Consider the following 22,944-nt stretch of genomic DNA (forward strand, 5'->3'; position numbering starts at 1 on the left):
AGGGGTTGTGTGCACCATATGACACAGTTCTCGTGTACATCCCCAATAGCAGTGCCTGTACAGCCCTGTCCTGACATGCATGCTCCATGTCGCTGGTGTCTGTATCACGTCCAATAGAAGCTGAAGACCTCAGGGTATACAAACCCAGCGCCGTGTCTGTTAGGTAGCAGCTGTGCAGCTTTCCTCGTGGAAACATGGTTTAGGCTTGCAGCCTGTGAGCCTCTCCGCTATAAATCCATTTCTGGTTCAGCGCGTTTCCGATCGGCCGCTCACTCTGCTTGTATGTGTGTCACGCAGCATGGCTGATGGGACTGTTCCAGGGTGCTTAATTGATTATCAGCAGTCACTGAAATGATTGGACAAGGAAGCATTTAAGCATTGATTTATTTCGTTTGGAATATGAGTCAGTGTCTTTCTGTATGGTAGCTGCAGACTAACTTAGATCTTGATCAAATGCAGATGAACTCTACACTTTCATTTGGCCAGATCACCAGAACTTGCTTTTCCTCTAGCTCTGACATTACATAGCTATAATATAACAGAAATAAGCCGTTCCAAACAGCTCCAGCCCTGCTCCATTGTGAGATGTGTGATGTAGTATGAAATGCAGAGAGTCATTGGTCGTGTTGCTCATGTGATCTGCAGCTGCAGCTGCGCAGGCGCAGGCAGAGGAGCGGCGCAGTCAGGCGGGGAGCAGCCCTGCGTCTGCACCTTCACCTTCACCAAGCACAGCGAAGCCTCAGGGAGCACGCCCAGGTAATGTCCTTAAAATCAGCGTCTCTAGCACTCTCGCTGCACACAGTCAAACATACAGTGCACTCATACATACAGTACACACTCACACATACAACACACTCACACATACAGCACACACTCCCACAAACAACACACTCATATGTACAACACACACTCATACAAACACACATAACATACACTCACACAAAGTACAACACACTTGCACAAACACGCTCGCACATACAGCACACTCATGTACGTACAACGCACTTGCACGTACAATGCTCACACGCTTACAACACACTGGCACATACAACATAGTCAGGCACATGCAACACTCACACATATACAGGACACTTGCACATACAAGACACCAAATAACTCCCACATGCGCACACGCCATAGAAGCACACACACATTTAAGCATGTGTCCACGTACAAATAGACACATAAGCACACATACAGACAAGCTTGCAGGACATGCAGGAGTCCCAGAAGCACTTAATTGATTGGGAGCAAACAAATGACTTGGGTGCGCGCTTGCTTGCAGTGATATTAATTGGTTATAATGTGCTTAGCTGACACCCTACCCTGCAGAGAGCTTCTCTTACAGCATTAAGCAGCGATGACAAAGCAGTATGTGTGAGTTCAGCTTACGTGGGCTGGGGCTAAATAAAGCTTAATCCACCGCCGCTGCCACAGACCCAGTGCAGATACACGCATCACATCAACGGGAGCATGTTTCAGAATGGGCTGGAGTTCAATCTGATACTCCTCTGGGCTGTCAGACACTAAACTAAAAAAGAGCCCACACACACACACACACTCACACACACACACACACACACACACACACACACTCTCTCACACACACACACTCTCTCACACACACACACACACACACACACACACACTCTCTCTCACACACACACACACACACACTGACACACACACACACACACACACACACTCTCTCACACACACACACTCTCTCACACACACACACACACACACACACTCTCTCACACACACACACACACAGACACTGACACACAGACACTGACACACACACACACACACATACACACACACACTCTCTCTCACACACACGCACACGCACACACACACAGACACTGACACACACACACACAAACACTCACACACACAAACACATACACACTCACACTCTCTCACACACACGCACACACACACAGACACTGACACACACACACACACACACTCTCACACACACACACACACACACACACACTCACTCTCACACACACACACACTCACTCTCACACACACACACACTCACACACACACACACACACACACACTCTCTCACACACACACTCTCTCACACACACACACACACACACACACACACACACACACACACACACACACACACACACACACACACTCGCACACACAATAAAAACAAACACCCGGTAGGAATAATGAAGAAGCAGGCCCCTGTCAGTGGTGCTTTTTGCGGCGGTGGGTAAAGATGGCGGCGGCGGGTAAAGATGGCGGCCGCATTGGGAGCGCGACGGTGACCCGGCGGCTCTTTCTGTGTCGGCAGTGATCGACGGCGCGGCTCTGAAGACGGACGAGAGGCTGCGCGTGGCCAAAGAGCGGAGGGAGGAGCAGGAGAAGCAGCAAGGTGAGCTCGCCGCTCCGGCCCAACCGCACGCGGGTTTACAAACCGGCCACCCAAACCGGCCTCCTCCAGCCCTCACCTCACCCTCATCTGCTCCACCTTCCCCTCTGCCGTCTGTGACACACGCCGCTCGCGCTGGTGACCTCACTGCTCCCGCGCCTGGGCAGCGCGTTTAAAGGCGCTGGAGCGCGGGAGGCGTGTCTGGCCGCGCGGGTGACCATAGACGTGCATAATTAACTAGACTGGCTGGCACGCCTTCAGCTAAGCTAAGCTCCTTAAGTCCCGGAAGCACAGGCTGTGCTGCGCACGCTGAGGGAAGAGCATCGGAGCTCCCATTAAAGTGAACGGGGAACATCAGGCTTCTGAAGGCAAAATAAACTTCTCCGGTTCTGGAACTCGATTAACGATCATTAAGTTTCATATGACATGCAGGTTGTAACAGTATGTAATATGTGATAAAATATGTGTATTTTAATAAATATTTCAGTACAACATATTGAGCTGTATGTGTGTTGTAAGTAAACGCATACAGTGTGTAAATGGCTTGTTGCTCTCGATGAGGGAATGAAGCTCACTCCCCCCCCCCCGCAGCGGCGCGCGAGTCGCAGATCCTGGAGCGCGAGCGCAAAACCCGGGCGCAGTACGAGCGGCAGGTGGAGGAGCGGCAGCGCAAGCTGGAGGAGCAGCGCAGGAAGGAGGAGCAGCGGCGGGCGGCGGTGGAGGAGAAGCGGAAGCTGAAGCAGGAGGAGGAGAAGGTGAGGCGCGGGGCACGGGTGTGGCGCGTGGGTGTGGCCCCCGGGCGGGAAAGGCCCGGTTACTTTGCATGTGAAACGCAGAGCCGGCGTGTCACTGCAACCTGAGCCGGTCTTCAGGGGAGCGGCTCTGTTGTGATTTCATTATATTTTAATGCATTTATCAGCATTGCTCTCTTTGATCATAGTCCACATCCTCTCTGGCTCTGTGCAGGAGTTTCAGTTATCCCTTTAAGGCCTTTTCTCTAATGTAGATATATATGTCACAGTGCTGTGCGGGACACTGGAGTTCTGCCCCCTACTGGGCTACCAAGGCCACTACCACTAGCAGCTTAGTTAGTGCGGACCAAGTCGAAGCCATTGCTTCGTTTCCGCTGATTGACAGGAGATTGACAGCTGATTAGCGTGCGACGGTGGCGTGGTATTCGCTTGTAACATCGGCTGGCGGTCACTGTCCCGCGGCCTGCAGGAGCACTACGAGGCGGTGGTGCGGCGGACTCTGGAGCGCAGTCAGAGGCTGGAGCACAGGCAGAAGAGGTGGTCCTGGGGAGGCGGGATCACTGCAGACGCTGAGAACGGGAGCGGTAAGGACACGCCTCCCCTTTCCTTCTCCCTCGTCTTTTCCTTCCCCCTCCTTCCCCTTTCCTTCTCCCTCTTCTTTTCCTTCCCCATTCCTTCTCCCTCCTCTCCTTTCTCTCCCGCTGCAGCACAGGAACCTGGACCCTGTGCAGAAGCTGCTATTTCCTCTCCTCTGGACGTAATTTAAATAAAGTTTTTTAATTCAGCCGTGTTCCCCAGGCTTTTCAGTAGACGGGGTGTGTCGTTTCGCTCCACCCTTTTAGCTGTGAAAGCAGGAGCCGCGGCTCCTTTGTGAAAGGTAGGCCGTGCGGTGCTGCTAATGGCAGCGCTGGTGCAGGTGTGTGTGTGTGTGTGTGTGTGTGTATGTATGCCTGCCTGCCTGTGTGTGTGTCTGTGTGTGTGTGTGTGTGTGTGTGTATGTCTGCCTGCCTGCCTGTGTGTGTGTGTGTGTGTGTGTGTGTGAGCTCCAGGCTAGCCTGGCAGTGGGCCAGTTACCGGTTTTATCCGTATCTCAGCTGCAGGATCTACTCAAGGGATACCGTAGACCGATGAGGTCATTTTGCCTCAGGCTCCGTTTAAAATATGTGTTACTTGAGCCCCAAATGTACCACGGGCCTGCTTCAGTTCAATGAGAATTAATGAGATGTTTTTCCCTCCAGAAAATAGACCAAAGACATGTTCACTATTCTCTATCATTTATAATGGCAATAAGAGATGTGTATGAACATGTCATAAGCTTCCTTATCCCCTGTATGAGTCTCCATACGGTGCATACCCATCGGGTATTCTTTCTGTAGGAGATCTCAGCTCTTCTGTTGCCGTGCAACGGTTGTAATGGTGAGAGAGACGCAGGTATCCGAGCAGCCATGGTGTGACTCAGCACCGTGGCCCCGCCTCTCATCTCCCCTGTGCAATCTCTGTACCCCCTCCAGGTGGTGCCGACGCCCCCTCCTGTCCCATAGCTATAATCGTGTCTCCCTGCTCTCCTGAGGGGCCTCAGAAGACTCAACAAGGTGCTGCTTGATTCAGGCTCACCTGGTGCCCCTCCCACATCCCCGCCCCTCTGCCTTGCCCCTCCCCCAAACCCCACCGGCTCAGTAACGGCCTCATTCCTCACTCTCCCCCTGAGAACCGCGGCCACGGTCACACCCCTTCCAAGCACTTCCAGGTCAAGGGTCACAATGGCATCCCAAGGTTTCACTCTGAAATGCACAAACCTAAATGCGTTTAACACAACTGCACTTCCCTCACCCCATGCTAACGTGCACGTGCTGACCACCGTGTCTGGTGCTGTGGTGGATGCGTCACCGTTGGCTCACTGTGATGTCATAGATCTAAATATTTGTTGGTTTTTTTTCCTTGTTGACTAACAATGGCTCCCCCTGTGCATTGTGAATGACCTGCCTTAAACTCTTTGAAGTGAAGTGGGTTTTGCTGGCAGACAGAAGCACGCTTTGTTATAATGCCACTGCCTTGGGTAACAAGAGCATGAGGGTGCCACTGAACCGAGGTGGTGTGGGATGGAAACGGGGAATCTTTGCATTTGGAGTTTGGCTCCTCAGGACTGACATTTTAATTGCAATGTGATGTCATAAATGTATATATATAGCACTTTTCATCATGATCTATATCATGATGACTTTTTTTGGCTGTACTTTTTCGATATTCTGCGAGGCACAGTTATCAAAAAAAAGTGGTACGTACAAGAGAGTGCATGTCTGGTAGCTCCATCTCACGGTTCTGTCCCATCAGTGTTGGTCAGGGCGGTGGGCAGCGCTGGTCCCGCCAACCGCAGGGTGGTTTGGGCTAGTCTGCTCTACACCTCCACTCCTCTGTGCCCCTGCATCTTCTCCTGTGTGACCCCGTCTCTTTATGGACTGCTGGCTGTAAACCCCGCCCCCTGCCCCTCCCCCCTGTCTCTGTCTGTGTGTTGTGTCCCTAGCTGACAAGCGCTGTACGTCCACCATGAACCTGAAACCGCCAGGCGATTCGCTCATCAGCAAGCGCCTGTCCTCCTCCTCTGCCACCCTAATCAACTCTTCTGACAAGCGTAAGTGTGCACCCCCCCACTGAACGTATACCTGCCTGACCCTGCCTGTTAATACACCCCCCTCCCTCCCCACTGAATGTATACCTGCCTGACCCTGCCTGTTAATACCCCACCCTCCCACCCCACTCCAAATTCTGGATGTTCACTTTTGTAGGACCCAGCTGGAGAAGAGCACTGGGCTCTGACCCACACACTGGTTGTTTATCGTTTGATCAGAATGCGCTCGCTCGCCCGCGGTTCACCTTCCAGAACGATCCGGAATGAGACCAAATCAGAACCGCAAGAAGCGGTTAGGTCCCTGTTCTATGTGCATGATGTCATTTTGATTGAAGTTCATTCATTTCTTTTGTTTGCCATCAGTGTTGTTGCACCTCCTTTGATGTGCATACATGTTTCCGAGTGTATTTTTCTGTGTTTTGTGATAAGGTTTGCACGGAGTGTGTCGTTTTGCATCTCTCCCACAGTTTCCCTCCAAGCTGTGTCCAGTGTGGATTGCCACTTACTGAGCTCAGCCTTTTCTCAGTGGTTGTATTCACACATCGTTCTCTGTGTTTCCATTTTAGATTCCACTGCATATTTTCTCCTTTATTAATTAGGTCCTAATTGCCTTTGTAGCTGTGTGAGACTATTCACAGCTGCTTTTATCTCACACACAAACTCTGTCAAGGCCTCCCTGTGGCAGGCAGCATCGAGCCTTTCCCAATAAAGCCACTGTGTTTTTTTTTTAACAAAAATATTTCAGTTTGTGAACTCTTTGTTTCTCAGGTCCTAAGCGACGGAGCTCGTCTTTAAACCGGTTGCCTAGTAACGCGTCCCAGCCTGCTAAGGACAGCAGCCTCCCCAAGCAGCCTCAGGTGGAGCAGACAGGTGCAGGAGCTGACCCCTCCCCCGCTACCCCTTTGAACAGGCGCTGGACAGCTCAGCTCAGTTTGCAGCTCAGGGGCTGCTCAGACTTGTGCAGTATTCATGGAGTATAGATAGTCTGAGATACAGTTGGACTGAAAAGAACTAACAGTCTGTTCAATGTAGTCCTTACTAATGTATAGTAAGGTTTACCTCCTATTGTGTTTGACCTACTTTAGCTTCCTTATCTTTATTGATGGAAGTGGCCTTATAATCATACAAAAATACAGCATGTCTACCATGCTCAAGTTGTTCCTGCTAGGATGCTGATTATGAAATGTGATTTATTTTTAATGATTTATTTAACCATTATTTAACCAGGAAAACCCCATTGAGATTGAACGCTCTTTTGCAAGTTTGGTGTTGCTGGACATCAGTTACATGGGAAATTAAGGCAGTGATGTGTTAAACTAAATTAAATCCAGGTTGGTTGCTTGTTTCCCTCGAATAAGTGTAGTAAACCGGCTGTCAGTGTAGTAAACAGGCTGTCAGTGGTCTGTGAGCAGTCAGTGTAGTAAGCAGTTTGTCAGTGGTCTGTAACGTTGCCCTATCCAATCATCTGCCCTGTAGGCCTCACGCTGAAGAGGCGGAGCTCCTCCCTCACTCGAATGAGGGGCCAATCGCAGCCTTCCCCTAAACTAGAACAAGGCACCAAGGACCAATCAGGTGGCTAGCCCCCCGTGGCTTTCACGTTGCCCCCGTCTAACACTGCCTGAGCGTCCGCGCCGCTGACTCACCCTCTTGCTCTGTAACCCACGGCGACAGTCACATGACCGATGGGAATAACCGGCTTGGGCGACGAGCGCTTTAATCTGCACAGATGCAGAGTGCCGCGGACATGGCAGAGCAGGAAGGCATCGCAGTCTGCAGCCCCTCCCTCCTCTCCTGTCCAATCAGCTAACGCCTGGCTCATCCCTCTGCCAACTGACCCAATCGGAGAAAGGTTTACTAAATTATGTAAAACCTGACGCTTCATCTGATGAAGGCCCAGGTAGCAGAAATCCTTTTAACAAGCATCACACCTTTTTCTAGTACCTGTGTGTAGGTATGTCATTTTAAAGTCACGCTTTGGCTTGGTTGTTTCAGCTGAAACTTGTCCACCGCCTGGCTCTGAGAACAGGCCGTTTGTCTGGAAGCTTCCGGACTGTGTCCTGCCCTGTGCCTTAACTCCGCTCGGCTTGCTGTGCTGGCGAAATGTTGCGCTCGGGTCACGCATGAAGCGTTTGCTTGCAGCTACTTTCGTCTCGTTCTGCGCCCTCCAGGAATGGGCCTTTTGTGCCACTAACACAATCGTTTGTTGTCTCATGAACATGTTTGTCTGTTTTGTCCTCGCAGACGAAGTAACGGCGAATTTGCCGCCTCGGTCTTGTGATTGTGGTGTGTGTCAGTGCCATCCCCGAGCAACGAGACTGGCACTGACACACACACACACACACAGACACACACGGCGTGCCACGTGTCGTATGTTTACACTTTTGTGTTCTAATGTCTCTTTTTTGCCTTGAGTGTGTGTTTATTTGGTGGTTTCATACAGTAACTATGCAAAGTTGCTTTTCTGCCTCAATCCAGGGGAATGCATTTTGTGTGATGTGTACAGAAGTGTTATAATCCCCCTCCCACCAGACGACCTGTGCATTGACACTTAACGCTCTGCGCTCCACTGCCCACATACGCCCTACTCTGTCTGTCAGCACTGCCGAATTCTGTGAAAACGAATGTAAATTCAGCGCTGAGGCCAGGCTGATCTCACACAGGGGCCGCCCTCGCCTCGCTAATGCGGCTCCTAGCTACACGCCAGCCCCAGCTGTCAGCCAGTCCAGACAGCACCGACTGTCGCTGAATCTGATTGGACCTCCCCTGGAACTGGCCCAGTGCATTTCGACACGACGTGTCTTTAACACAACATGGCTGCTCTGTTTAAAAAAAAAATGAATTTAAAAAAACCTGCTGTTTTACGGGGCATGAAGAGAAACCGACAGGCCAATCTGTCGGTCCTCAGGATACTTTTTTTTTTTTTACTTTTTCAATTAATTTAATTTTTATTTATTTATTTATTTTCCATTTTGGATACTACAGTTTAATTTCCTTTATTGTGACTAGGATTACAATAAGGACGATATCCTCCTGAAGTTTATGAAGGCAAGAGCTTTTTTATCTGTAACAGCAATATGCCTCCCAGGGACACTGCTGCATATTTGGCTGTACGTGGACTTGCACAGGAGATGGGAGTAATCACTGTATCATTACAGTGTATTCAGCTTCCTTAACTTTGTAATCCATTAGTATTCCCATCAAAGGGCCATTGAACATAGCTGTGTAGCGGAGATGAAATAGCTCTTGCCTGGTCACTGCCTTTACAAGTTTTACTCCCTCCTTTGGGACCCCGCCCCAGTCACCTCGAACCCTGTCTCCTCTAACTCACGCACCGGGTTACTCACCCTTCAGCCTGTCCTGTTCACTAATGCGCCCTGCTCACCCTCCAGCCTGTCCTGTTCACTAATGCGCCCTGCTCACCCCTCAGCACTGCCCTGCGTTTCGGATCAGAGCCGTCTGATTTGTGTCACTAAGCCGTCTGATTTGTGTCCTTATTAATGATGGGTTCAATCACTCTTTTGGTGCTTCTTGTGTTGATTCTCCCTTATTTTCTCCCCCCCCCCCCTTCTCTTGCTGATTCATGTGGTTTTCCGCCCCCTTCTTCCCCCCCCCCCCCACTCCCTTCCCTTTGTTTCCTCCTCCCCTCTGTGTTTGTTCTGTGGTTTCGTTTGGTTTCGTTCGCTCCGCGGCGGTTTTGGGGGCGGCCTGTAGCTCGTCGCGCCCTGGCCAGCCCCGTGGACAGCGGCGTCCTGAGCCGCCTGCTCACCCCCACCCAGGCCTCGCTCGCCCGCAGCAAGAGCGCCGCCGCGCTCTCCGCGGAAGGATCCGACGCCCAAGGTAACCGGACGGGCCACGCCCCGGAGGGGCTCGGCCTGCGGGGACCGTCCCGCCCCTGTCCCCACCCCTGTCCCCGCCCCGTTCCCAGCTCTCTCCCTGCAGTCATGGCAACTTGCGGTGTGGGTGCTGTGCCCTGATTGCTGTGGTGTGCGGTGATGTAATGTGGGGGGGCGTGGTTTTCAGGGAGAGGTGCATGGGCGTGGTCAGGCTCGCACCTGTGCCTCAGTACAGGACACCTTCAGTCAGGAACTGATACTGGGTACTCAGCAAGGCACCAGTATGTCACAGTAATGCCATTACTGTAATACAATTACCGTAACGCATTACCGTAAATGTGATGCTTTACAGTAATGTGCGTGCATAGTCTTTGAATACCTGCATATAGAGCACATTCATTCAGTGGCGTCTGAAGTAAAGATCATTATAGCACTGTCCTATTAAACGTTATGGCATAGCAGCAGCGTCAGAGCGCTACCTGTGCACATTCATAGAGATTCTTGGTCTGGAGAGAATGTAACTGAAATGCGTCAGGCATGGAAGGAGCCTGGGTTCCCCTGCAGATATGCGCTAAGCCGCTCACCTGGGCCCGCGTATCAGGATTAATACCAGCTCCACTGATGAAATGGAGACACTTTCAGATTACTGCTGACAGCCCGTTAGCTGAGGGAGCCCTCTGCTGCTTTGTCCCCTATGTGACCAAAAGTATCTGGACACCCTTTGGTTGTCAGTTGTCCACATACCTTTGGCCATGTAGCTTATCTGAGGGGTGCGCTTTTGCCTGGTTTCACAGCAAAATCTGAAGTTCATTTCAATCCATTTCTGTCCATTTTGTTTTTTTTTGCTGTGCACTGAACACCTGGCAAAGTTCTCGCATAAAAGCACAATCTCTGGCCTTTATAAAGAAATGACAGTTTAGCAGACCTCTGAAGCCTATAGTGTCTGACTACTGTGAATGGTGCTGCATATTGCCATATGAGGTCTTTTTAGGAGGCACTTGCTTGTTTCTGATTTACTCATTCTTTCTGTTTTGTTGATCATCTAGGGACACAGTGGGGGGGCGGGGGGGTGCTTAATTTAACGAATCAAACATGAGTCCTCACGTGGATCAGATTTAACTATATGCACTCATTTTACAATTCATTACTGGTTCAGAGTGCATTACTGCCCCATATCCCTGCAAACTGCAGATTTCAATATCACAGCTGAAGTATAAAAATTAGGCATTATATGGTTCCAACAGTAACTGCTGTTTAATGAACAGCAAAATCTGCACCCTTTCGTTATTTGGAGCTATCCCTGTGGCTCTGGTCAGTTGTTGGGGAAGTAGGCCTGTTTGTTGGGACTGTTGGGATGGAAGTCAAACGCAACTTCCTCTTTCCCAGAATAGAATTTACGTTGGGAATATTTCACATGATTAAATAGTTAGCCATTCATTTACTGACAGAACACAAGTCGACCATGAAATCAATTTTACAAAATATATTTATTTCTCTTCAAAAGGTACTGTGTTCCCATAATATCAAAACAGCTTCCAAATGATTTTTAAACCATTTTCTCAGGACTGATGAAATGAGTTGCTGTTTGAGAGGGTGATGAGGGCATGTCGTGTGCTGTCTCTGTGGGGTGCTGCTGGGGTTTGCAGAGTACCGCCTTGTACTGATGTTATGCTGTCGCTTGGATACTGTGAGCTCTGGGACGCTCCCCCCCACCCCCCTCCCCCCAGCCCCCTGGGTCTACTGCTTTCAGTCCTGCCAGTAAGTCCTGTGTCTAACACGCCTCCCTCTTGTTTTGTTTTTACCCCGCCCCTCTATTTCTCTCCCTTCTCTTCCTCCTCTCTTCCTCTGCTTCGCTCACCATCCCGGCTGCTCCTGCCCCTCCCATTGGCTACGCTCCAATGACACTGTCTTTTATCAGAGTCTCACCTCTGTCCTCGTTCAGCCTCAGCCAGCCCCCTGCAACCCCCCAGGGGTCCCCTCCGCAGCAGAAGCACCGACCGCAAGGGCCCCCCGTCCTCCACGTCCTCCGACGGGGCCCCCGATGCCACACAGGTGAGCCCTCTCACACAGGTGAGCCTTAACTCTCACACAGGCAAGCCTTTTGCCGTCTTACAGGTGTGAGACTACAGGTGAGTCTTCTGTCAGCCATCTTGCAGGTACTAAGGCTGAGTCGCCTTACAATTGAGAGGCCCAGATGTAAGCCAAATTCAGGATGCGTGGCTGCGACCCTGGACGTGGTAGTATTAGCGTTAGCGCGTAGGCTGGTGTACTATTAAAATTAGACTTTAAACAGGCACGCGGTGCCGATACGCCCTTTGGCTCTGAAACACTCTGCTGACCAGGCAGCTCTCCGCGCCGGGGCTGTCGAAAGTCTGCGGGGAACTTTGCTCCAGCGGTGGAACGAGTTTGGCGGTTCAGCAGGAGCTGAAAGGATCTTCCCGTCGCCGTTTCGGATCCCAAAATGCCAAACTACAAAGTGTGGTCCGGGGCCTGGATATGTCGAAACTGCTCCTCTTTCATATCCATACGTCCAGCGCCATTTGACTTTCAAAGCAGCTCAGTCGCTTTCATCCTCCATTTGAATCCGGGGAAGCCGAGCTTTGGGACGGCCTCTCCCGGCAGGAGGCCTGTGGGGCCGTAGAGGAGGAGGAGGAGGAGGAGGGCGGGACGGGCGCGTCTCCTACGGGGCGCTGGTGAAGGAGAACACAATGGCAGCCGGGCCGGGTGGAGGTTTCAGAAGGAAACGCTGAGAGACGGAGCTCTGCCGGGCTTTGCTGCCCTCCTTCCTCCTCTCGTGTGAAGGGGGCCATTGTCAGCCGCGGAGACAAAGGAGCACAATGACGGGAGCGGATCAGGCGATGCGAAGCACGGCCGGCCCCGCCCTCCCGGAGGGGCACGGCCCCGTCCCAGCAGCACCGCGCCCCGAATCCCGGGAGGACACCCGCCCTTACTGGGGCCGCCTTTCCACACCTGCTCCCATTTATTCAGTTCAAAATTATTTTTTTTAAAACAGCTTAAATCTGTGTTATAGAATGGCAGGAATTTTCCAGCAGGCGTCCACCATTTTGTTTTTGTCCCTTTTGGGTTTCCCTATTGGGCCAGTACACCCCGCTTTCCCACTTTTGAAAGGCCGCGGCTCTTTTTAAAGAGTCTGTCTAAAAGCCTTGAATGGAAATGGCTCCAAAGCTCAGTCGAGCGCCTGTGTTCTCTATGGAGGCCTTCAGTGCGCGCATTCGGAGCGACCTGTGGACAGGATGTGAGGGGACGGCCATCCCACTGCTACACTTTGTTCCCCTCCCTCCCCAGCCGCGTGAGTGTGGAGGGTTTTGGGCGAGCTGTAGTCGGGGCTCAGTCTGTGGGTGAGATTTGTCCTTTACAGGGACTGAGTTCATCTGCTCCGCGCTGTCCCAGGGAGTCTGACTTTGTCTGAGGCTAACGCCTGCACCCCAGGGGCTCAGAAACTGATTAATCCATGGCATGCTCACCCTCCAGCCCACAGATGGATTTATACACAAGCCCTGTGCTTTTATTAAATAGCATCACTGTGCCAAAACAGGATCTGAGAGAGAGAGGAAAAGAAAGAGACCTTTTCAGCCGCCGCCCCGCAGTAGTCCACATTGTATTTCTCGTTTCATGCGCACGTGGGACCGAAATTATCCGCCGAATGTTTGCATGTAGCTCTGTTAGTTTTGAATGTGAGAGGAGAATTCTGCACTACCTCCTAGCACTGAGCCGGTTGTGAAGAATAGTGCCTTCAGGTCTGCTCTGTGTCCTGCTGAATGAGGACCTTGTGACTGTTCTGCTTTTTAAATGATCTGATAACCTGAGAAGGGGAGCTGTGTAAATGATAGTGTGTCGTGCGTGTGTGTGTGTAAGTGAATAGGTGCGTCGTGGGGTGGTGTAAGTAAAAAGTTGGTTTGTGGTTGGTGCTGTGTTAAGTATAGTGTGCGTGCGTGCGTGCGTGTGTGTGTGTGTGTAAGCCCTCTCTCACACCTCTCTTGTTTCTCTGCTGGCTCAGAAAGCAGAGGAGAAGCGATTCTCTTCGCCCGGCTGGAAGCGCCCGTCCTCGCCCTCCAACGTGCCCGGACGCCGCCGGTCGCCCTCCCCCTCGCCCTCCGCCACTGGCAGGAGAACGCCGTCCCCCGGCCCGGCCAAGTAAGACCCGCCCGCTGACCGGTGGAAACGCACATCTGGCTCTTTCAGAGCTTGCGTTTCTTTACTCCAGCTGTGAAGGCTGCAGCTTTAGCGTCATGTCTGTGCATCTCTCGTCCTTCACAGGCAGAGCCCCCGGGCCCGCCCCCCCTCCCCCTGCGGACCCAGACAGCGCCCCGCCTCCCCACAGCCCCCCGCCTCCAAACCCCGCCCATACAGCGCCCCGCCCTACCCCCACGGGCCCCCCACCCTGCGTAAGCGTGACCCTAAACCCAAAGAGGGCTCCCCCATGCAGCCCCTCATCCCCCCCCAGCCGCCGGAGACGCCCCCCACTAACGGCACGCCTGGCAACAAGACCAAAGATGGTGAGTGAAGAACACAAACAGGGTGTTACCATCCTGACCAATCATTTTGTTTAGTATATTGATGGAGGATTTTTTGTCTGTATTCTGTAGGAAATGTACCTCTGGTTTCTGAGAATTATCTGACCCAGGCATAGTCAGAGGCCTCGCTGTAGTGTCGGTTTGATAAACACTTTATTAAAGTTAGACGCGGTTTGTTCTGTAGCCTTCATCAGATAAAACTGTTCCCTGTGCTGGAAAAACAGCAGACGGACACACTTAATCACAGTTAATGACAGGGAAACACCAGGCGTCTGCTCTGTGCCCAGCTCTGTTCTGCCTTATCTTTCTCATTTCCTCATGAGCGCCCTGGCAGCTCAGAACCCGCAGATTATTTTCTCACTTGCAGTCTGTTTACGAGCACTACGCACAGAGAAAATGTGGTTGTGAGTGGTACGCGTCCTCTGCTGGCCAGAGGCGGGTACTGCAGCAGAGGAGATGCAGTGCAAACAGACCGCTCCTCTTCAAACAGGATGCAAAGTGCTTTCGCTCTCATTGGGACATGTCCTGCAGGATTTTAGCGGCTTACTGTGATCGTACACTGCCCGGAGGACAGAGAGAGTGTGTGTGTGTGTGTGTGTGTGTGTTAATGTGCGTGCACGTGGGTGTATGTGTGTCTGTCTGTGCTTGTGTGGCTGAGGACTGTGTGATGTTTGTTTGTGTGCGAGGGAAAGTGTGTTTGCCTATCGGAGTGTGGGCCATGAAGCCTTGTGGATGATCGTGTGACTTCTGCACGTCTCCAGCGCTGTGTGCCACTGCTCTGAGTATCAGTGGTGTACGCACACACCGCCGGCGTGCCAGTTTCCCGCTACGGCTGCTCTCCCACCCGCCACCCCGCCACAAGGCCTGCGCGGCACATCCTGCCTCTCACAGAAAGCACCGCCGAGCAGCTCTTTAAAACCCAGGAGATGGCCGCGGGCCCACAGGGCACGCTCGCATGCGACCGCTGTACACGTGTCTGTGCTTCATGCCTGCAGCGCGTGTTTTAATGCAGTCGTGCATTTTAGAAGGAGCATTCTTCAGTTTTATTTTGTGGAAACTGGGCCTGTGTGCATATTTTACCACTATTGAATTTGTTCCTTTCATGTTCAAGTATTTGAATTTTATCTATCCCCCTCAACGGCTTATTAAGGGGATTTATACCAACACGTTGGTTGGCTTCTTTGTTATCTGCTTGTTTTGTCTTCAGGAAATAGTAATTTTTTTATGGTTTTAGACCCCATTCATTCAGTCATTAACAGGAACCCCCTCCTGGTGCCTGCTGAGAGAAGTATAAGCACAACATAACATATGTATGTCTGTCCCCCACCTCAGGCCTGCAGAGAGCAGTATAAGCACATAAAAACGTCCGTCTGTCTGTCCCCCGCAGACTCCAGCGCCAAGGCCGTGGCGGGAACTACCTCGGCCGAGGAGGCCGCCAAGATCCTGGCGGAGAACCGGAGGCTTGCGCGCGAGCAGAAGGAGAGGGAGGAGCAGCTGAAGCTCCAGAGGGAGGAAGAGGAGAGGTGAGGAAGAGCCAGCGTTTCAGTAAATACAGAAGAAAACAGTGTATATTTCAGCTTATATTTTTGGGTGCTTAACCCCAGATCAGAAATATGTGATGCATAAGAGAACATTCTAATGCTGATGTCACAATCACTACAGGTGATTGAGGGGATTGGAGTTCTAGAACACCGACTTAGAATTCTGAAGAAACATTCTGAGAAACCTGGTTAAAGTTTTATTTCCTTAAACACAATCTGCTACAGAAAGGTAGGAGGATATTGGGTGAGCGGATGCCGGCCGGGGTGTTGCTGAGTACTGAACATGCCATGCTGTCTCTCCTCAGGCTTAGAAAGGAGGAAGAGAAGCGCTTGGCAGAGGAGGAGAGGGCAAAGCAGCTGGAGGAGGAGAAGAGGAGGGCCGAGGAAAAGAGGAGAGAGGAGGAGGAGCAGGCTCGGCTGGAGGAGGAGGAGAGAGTGCGCCGGGAGCAGGAGGAGGAGGAGAAGCTTGCGGAGCTGCAGAAAGAGGTGAGGATTTCTGCTATACTGCCCCCCCCCATGGTGAGGGGGCTAAACTTTAAATCATGAATAAACTTCAAAAATTTGAGTTCAATTAAGGTGGGCCATCCGCTTGTTGGTTGTTGAATTGATACAGTTAGTTGGTGTTTGGGTAGAGAATTAATATGATTGATTGACTGGAGGATTGACGCAATTGGTTGGTTGGTTAGTGGATTATTATAACTGGTTCACGGAAGGTTTAGAGAGAATTGATCTGATTGGCCGGTTAATATGTTCTGTTGACTGCGCGCAGCGTGAGGAGGCGGAGGCCCGGGCGCTGGAGGAGGCGGAGAAACAGCGGGAGGAGAGAGAGAGGATCATGCAGCAGAACCAGCAGGAGCGCTTGGAGAGGAGGAAGGTGGGTGACGCCCGCAGCACCTCCCCCTGCTCCTCTTCCTCCTCTTCCTCCTCCCAGTGAGGAGCCGCTCCCAGCGAGTCACGCTCCGTACTGATGATTTTCCTTTCCCATCCTCAGAGAATTGAGGAGATAATGAAGAGGACCAGAAAAACAGAACAGAACGATCTCAAGGTAGGACAGTGACCCATAAATCCCCGTAGAGTTGCTCTTATGTTTGTTAAACACTAAAAGAAATTGTCACCATGTCATGTTAAATTAAGTAGCTTGGTACATGTAGAGTAGTTAAGTTTTTAAAAATGTAAATGTTCTGAATGTGCCCACGGGTACACGTTTGCATGTTTTGTTTTTGTTTTTTTTGCAGAGAGACGACAAGGGCATGTCTGACCTGAACGGAGAGGCGGACAATTACACAAACCAGGAAGCGAAAGGTAAGTGTTCTCTCCCTCTCCCTCTGTGTGTGCGTGCGTGCGTGCGTGCGTGCGTGCGTGCGTGCGTGCGTGCGTGTCTATGTCTGTCGGTGTCTGTCTATGTCTGTCTGTGTGTCTGTGTGTATGTACTTGTGAGGTAAACGTGTTGTCCTCTCTTTGTACAGGAGAGGGGCTTGTAGATGCTGCAGACAGTACGGACCAGGAGTGCAGTTCACAGAAGCTGATCTCACATTCAGGAGAGCCAATAGCAGAGAGGCTGAACCCATTTTCAGAAGAACCAATGACAGAGAAGCTGACTCCATATTCAGGAGAGCCAATGGCAGAGAAGCTGAACCCATTTTCAGAAGAACCAATGACAGAGAAGCTGACCCCATTTTCAGGAGAGCCAATAGCAGAGAAGCTGAACCCATTTTCAGAAGAACCAATGACAGAGAAGCTGACCCCATATCGAAGACATACAGAGATGCCTACATTCAGGAACAATGGCAGAGAATCTGAACCCATATTGAGACATGCAGAGAGTGAAAACATTTAGAGACAATGCAGAGACTGACCCCATATTCAGAAGAGCCAGTAGCAGAGCAGGAGGGGCCCTTTGGGAACATCAATGGAAAAGAGGGTGATGGAACGGAGAAATACGTCAGCACATGCCCAGAAGAGCCTGCGGAACACAGGTATGGAACCATTGGTTCAGAGCTGTTTCTCACGTCTCATCCAGGGAGAGGAGAGCCATTAGAGGCACATTAGCAGCACTTGGGTGATGCTACCAGTTAAAGCAGGGCTGGTTTGGGCTAGTGATGATGCACCCCTCAGTCTGGAACTGAATCCTGGCAGACTTGCACTTACTCTGCCTCTCCCCCCCTCTCCATCTCTCTCTCTCTTCCCCGTCCCTCTCTATCTCTTTCTCTCTCTCTATATATATATATATATATATATATATCTGTCTGTTCCTTTCTCTATCCCTCTCTCTATCTCTCTCTCTGTCCCCCAGTCTAAGCCCGAATCCTCAGGTGACGGAGGGCCCTGAGCTGGCCTGTAGCCCCACCCCTGAGGGGTGCGGGTTGGAGGGGCTGGAGTTCCTGAACGAGGACGCCCCCCCCGTGGAGGCGGAGCTCCCGGGCCTGAAGGGCAAGGCCGGCACCTGGAGCTTCGAGGAGCTCATCGACCTGGGCGTCCACACCAAGGCCCACGCGCTCATCGACGGGGACGGGCGCGGCCAGGGCCTTCTGGAGCACAACGGGGTCCCCGAGGGGCCCCGCGTGGCCTTCGAGGAGAAGGGGAACGGAGTCAGCCCCCCCATCCAAGCCCTGTCCGGTGAGCAGAGGTGGGGCGGTGTCACTGAAATCGGAGGGTTCAGGTCTTCATTTCATAGATATGACTGGGGACATAGTTTTTTCTTAAATCATGTCTGATTGTATTGGATTGGATTTTGATAATTTGATTGGCCCATCTCTCTCCTGTGCTGTGAGGTCATTTGCTGTGGTGTGTGTGTGTGACCCCTGTTTCTCTCTCCATGTTCCTCTCAGAGATGTGAGCCCTGGGCCCCCAGAAGACCTGTGATTATTGCACTCCTGCAGTCCTGTCTCACACCTTCCAGTTCCAGCCCAGCCCCTTCAACTGGACAGACAGACAGATGGATGGACGGACGGACACAGGCTGGGGGAGGACCACAGGAGGAAAGGATCCCAAACGGAGGAATTTGGATTTTGCTAACTTTGCACCTCAAAGATAAAAAAATTATAATAATTTTTAAAAGCTTCAGGGAAAATATATTCCTTCCTTACTTCTCCAGGTCTCTTCCTAGCACAGATGGTCCTGTTTTTATATCTCATTATTACTGTGTTGATACTGTGAGGAGTGTGTTATAACTTATTCTGATGACATCCTCACCGTTTATTCCTCCGATACCATTGTTGTTTTTTTTCGTCTTGTTTTGGTTGGTTTTGATAAATTCCAGGAAACGGGTCCATTCTACACGCGTGTGCTTGAAGGAGTTTGTGTCTGATGTAGATCAGAAGAAACGTCACGACTGAACCTTAAAACCATAAAACGTCACTGCTCCAGCTTAGTGTAGGATTAAGTTATTGGGTTTTAATTTTGAAAGTGACGCAAGCAGTAAGGGCGGGGTGTCCTTCCTGTGGGCGTGTCCTGGTCCAGTCGTCGCACCGACCAGTTACGACAGAGTGCCGACTCCTAGTCTAAGCGAAGAATGCGTCTGCATGTTTAAGAGGGGGATGAAGAGTATATGGTGAGCCTCTGGAGGTTTAACTCAGCTAGAAGACAGGGAAGGCTTTTTTCTGTCCTCTCTCCCCCCGGGGGGGGGCTTTGCTCCGCTCACCTGTCACTCATCCAGGCTAGTCTGAGCATGCCCAGTCTGTTCTTTGGGACAGGCTTTAGCACAGTAACCCCACCTACCGCCTTTCTCACAGTCAGGTACTGGGACTGTTAGTGGTGATGGGAGAGTGAGGCTTCATGTGCTCAAATATGGATGGACCTATGATGAACTGCCAATCACCTGTTTAATCCAATCAGAAGAGTTTTACCCTCCACAGCAAAGCACAATGATTTAATGCAGCTAATAGCATGTAGCATCTCTGCCTGTGTTTGGGTTAATGAATCCTTATTTTCCCCATCGTTATGTCCAGCTACGCACCCACACTTTTCTATGCTGTGTCCATGGGTAATTAGAGCCTGGCCTCCATAGAAACACATTCACAGTTGGTTCCCCTTTGGGATGTTCTTGTAGTACTTCGGTGTTGTGTTGACTTGGTGGAATTCATTTTTGCCATTGTAACTGGCTTTTCTTTTTTTTTTTGCTGAGATTATATCAAGGATTTCTACTGTAGTCAAGCGTTGGTGATAAGCTTGTTCCATGACTGATGGTACTCTTGTGAATTGCGTGAAGGTTTTCAGTCCTGGTCGAGACATTTCCGCAGGTGGTCAGTAGGGGGTGCTCTGCAGTCTGAACTGAAGTGTAAAAACACTTGTTTTGGTTATTGTAACTGTTTCCTCTTTTTTTTTTTTCCTTTTCCTCAAAATCGAAGGAGTGAATAATTTAAGGGGGGAAAAACAGTTTTCATAAGTGCTTTATATTAATGATGTTTATCTGTTGTGGTTTCTGTTCATTCGAATATGGTCTTTTTCTGTCAGGACCTCATGTTTTCAGATTTTTTTTTTTTGGTTTTTGTTCGTTTTTCGTGGTGTTTTTCCATGTATATATACTTGACGATGTAGTTAGACTTTTCAAATTTTTAACTTAAAATGCAAGTCAGAAACCGAACTATGAAACGGAGCAGTTGCTATTGTCTACATGAAGGTAAAACCTAAGATTACTAATTATATAACACACATATTACTGTAATGTGTCTGTTGACAGTTGCTTTCAGATGGTGAAGTTTGGTTCATTTTTGTGTTTGCAGAGGTGAATATGGTAGGCAAATTTGTAAATCCAACTGGAAATATTTTACTAAGGACCACTGTCCCCCTCAGGGGCCAGAATTTGTACTTGATAAACATTCAGGGGTAGAAAAACTGTAAATCTGTGTTGACATGCTCACCTGTTCTATCTTTTTACCATTTAAACATTTCTACACTCGTGCATCGTCTAGAGCAGACTTACGACTTTATTTGCTTCCTACCATCCATCTCATGATAATTATTTTTTTATTAACGGTAAATCTAATCGGGCAACCAAAATGATATAGGTGTATAGAGTATATGGCTTCATGTTTAAGTATTGTGTATGTAATCAGTATTAGGCCATAAAAGAGGTGGGGGAGAGTAGTCGGAGGGTTGTTACAGTCAATTCGCCTGTCACTGTAGATTTTAGTTTGGTCCCGGCAGACGCAAACCCTTCTCCTGGGTAGTCAGTCCTGTTTTTAACACTGTTTCGTAGGAAGGGGCCTTTTTTTTCTGTCATCATATCGGATTTGAAGATTCGACACGTTCGGATGAACACTCGGGTGTGACAGGAAGTGCGCTGCTTGGCGGTTCTGTGTAAGTGTCAGAGGAGGATGTTGTGTTTTGACAGGGACTCTGAGCTCAGTTTGGGCAGTGATGTTTAAGGAGAAAATGTTTTTTTTAATATTCTGTCACAGTCATCTCAGTGCAGAATCGGGCTGTTTCTTTCAGCTGGTTTTCAGAGATCTGGATGTGTTGCAGATAACGTGGAGGTGTGGGCATGTCTGCTTGTTGGGTTGTGAGAGGAGAGTTAAAACAGGGTTGGTGAAATGGAGATATTTAGCCTGTTTTGTGTCAGGGGACAGTGTGTGCCCAGAGAAATTAATAGAGGTGAGAATGAGCACCGCCTGGCTATAGATTTGCAGGACATTTGACAATTTCTTTTTGTTTTTTTGAAGAAAAGGAATTTACGTCTTCTCTTGGAGATCTCTCAGACCTCTGTTTTGATCTAGCAGTGCCTTGGCCTTCAGAGTAAGTTCTGTGTCCTAGCACATTGGGGGGGGGGTGGGATGCATCTCCCTCTACTGATTGGCTGCCTATCTGTGTGGTTCACCTGACAGCTGCCACGCTGCAAAGTCACATTGTGCACCCCTAACTGAACATACCAACTCAAAATGGAGTGCATTTTGTACCATTACAACGGTGGTGTTTGGATGGTTCCTTCTTTCCAAAGCTGTAAAGAGCCTCAAAGAGAGATTTTTGAGAATTTTTAATCCCACACTGTTCTCTCCATAAGAAAAAAGTGTCTGGCGTGTTTTGTAATGTTTTTAGTGTTGTGTGGCCGAGACAAAATCAGGTGAATTGGTTAAATTTGTGGAAGTTGAGGACGTGGTTCCGTCAGAAAGTAGCCCTGGATCTTGCAGGGGGGTTTTGAGAAGGAGGGGTAAATTGTGAGCGCTTTGAAGCCAGTTTTAAGGTTTTTGTTTCTGTTTTGCCGTTGGTCTTCTCCTGCGGCCATTTTCTTCGCACCTGACGTAAGAGCTCGAGCCACTGGAGAGTGGAGCGAGCGGTGGGCTGTGCTTCTTCGCTCACGCGTTGCTAGCGAAGCGTCGCTACGTCGTGTCAGTGGCGCGGTTAGCATAACCTGGCCTAGACGAGGACCTCCCCGGTGTAGTTGCTGCTTAAACTGAAGTTTCGTGTTTGGTATTGTGTGTCTACAGAACTAACTATTCTTACTCCCACAATGGTCGCTACGACTGTAGAATAGAACAGTGCCTTAGGGTGAGAATAGCCTGTAAATGTGTTACTCTTGTTAACTGAAAGGGTTCAGATGTACTCACCTGGGTTATGACAATCATTCTACCCGAACCAGGCGGTGAACACCGTTTGCTTAACTGTTCTGGGCTGTGTGGACGTTTGGATATCCCTGTCCACGCGCCGTTCATTTGTAAATACATCTCCTGAAGTGTACTGAGCTAAATATGAAATGTTGGAAATATGGAATGTTAAAATAAAGTTTTGCTAAATAAAAGCTATTTAAAGAATAAATCAAGGAAAGTGGCTGTTTTTTTCTCACCAGTTGAGGGGAACTGCACACCCTTTGATCAAATGTGACACGAGCAAGCCAGCTGTAGTTTTCACCTCTTTTATTTGTTTTTTTTTTTGTAAATCAGATTTTACATGTGTTTCCACAATGTTAAATTCCACTGCAGCATGCTGTAAGGAAATTACTTTGCTTTATCTCCAGACGGTAGAACCACCTGGAACCTACATATCAAACAAATACTTGCCAGAGATTTAAAACAGCCCCACAATTATGTATCATTTCCAAGCTAAATGTTAGGTAATGGAAAGTGAATATTTGTTTCAGTAAAAGCAGAGCTCTTGTTCGTAATATTTCTATTTTAATCTTAAAAATACTTCCAGGCACAGATCAGGGATTTATCCCCAAGTAAGGCCAGTAGGAATTCAACTTATGCTAAGCGCTCAAAAGCTACTGTGTACTGAATGTTGCATGCCCACAAAGCAAATAGTATATAGTGTATTAAAGTAGG

At 49.8% G+C, this 22,944-nt stretch overlaps 1 protein-coding gene across 1 annotated transcript in view; it reads left to right on the top strand.

Moving 5' to 3' along the window:
- The window catches only part of LOC135249711 (ensconsin-like), a 32,371-nt gene extending 9,933 nt beyond the window's left edge, over positions 1-22,438 (top strand). The window contains exons 2-22 of the mRNA XM_064325229.1: positions 646-756; positions 2,324-2,404; positions 2,993-3,156; positions 3,623-3,737; positions 4,665-4,745; positions 5,675-5,782; positions 6,548-6,649; positions 7,256-7,351; positions 9,491-9,616; positions 11,531-11,664; positions 13,631-13,767; positions 13,891-14,129; positions 15,535-15,670; positions 15,994-16,174; positions 16,458-16,562; positions 16,680-16,733; positions 16,924-16,990; positions 17,155-17,475; positions 17,526-17,664; positions 17,982-18,304; positions 18,517-22,438. Coding sequence (XP_064181299.1) covers positions 646-756; positions 2,324-2,404; positions 2,993-3,156; positions 3,623-3,737; positions 4,665-4,745; positions 5,675-5,782; positions 6,548-6,649; positions 7,256-7,351; positions 9,491-9,616; positions 11,531-11,664; positions 13,631-13,767; positions 13,891-14,129; positions 15,535-15,670; positions 15,994-16,174; positions 16,458-16,562; positions 16,680-16,733; positions 16,924-16,990; positions 17,155-17,475; positions 17,526-17,664; positions 17,982-18,304; positions 18,517-18,524 — 2,828 coding nt within the window. The 3' untranslated portion in view covers positions 18,525-22,438. The remainder of the gene's footprint in view (positions 1-645; positions 757-2,323; positions 2,405-2,992; positions 3,157-3,622; positions 3,738-4,664; positions 4,746-5,674; positions 5,783-6,547; positions 6,650-7,255; positions 7,352-9,490; positions 9,617-11,530; positions 11,665-13,630; positions 13,768-13,890; positions 14,130-15,534; positions 15,671-15,993; positions 16,175-16,457; positions 16,563-16,679; positions 16,734-16,923; positions 16,991-17,154; positions 17,476-17,525; positions 17,665-17,981; positions 18,305-18,516) is intronic.
- The last annotated feature ends 506 nt before the right edge of the window (positions 22,439-22,944 follow it).

Source organism: Anguilla rostrata, chromosome 3, assembly GCF_018555375.3.
Source record: "Anguilla rostrata isolate EN2019 chromosome 3, ASM1855537v3, whole genome shotgun sequence".
In the NCBI taxonomy this organism is placed as follows: domain Eukaryota; kingdom Metazoa; phylum Chordata; class Actinopteri; order Anguilliformes; family Anguillidae; genus Anguilla; species Anguilla rostrata.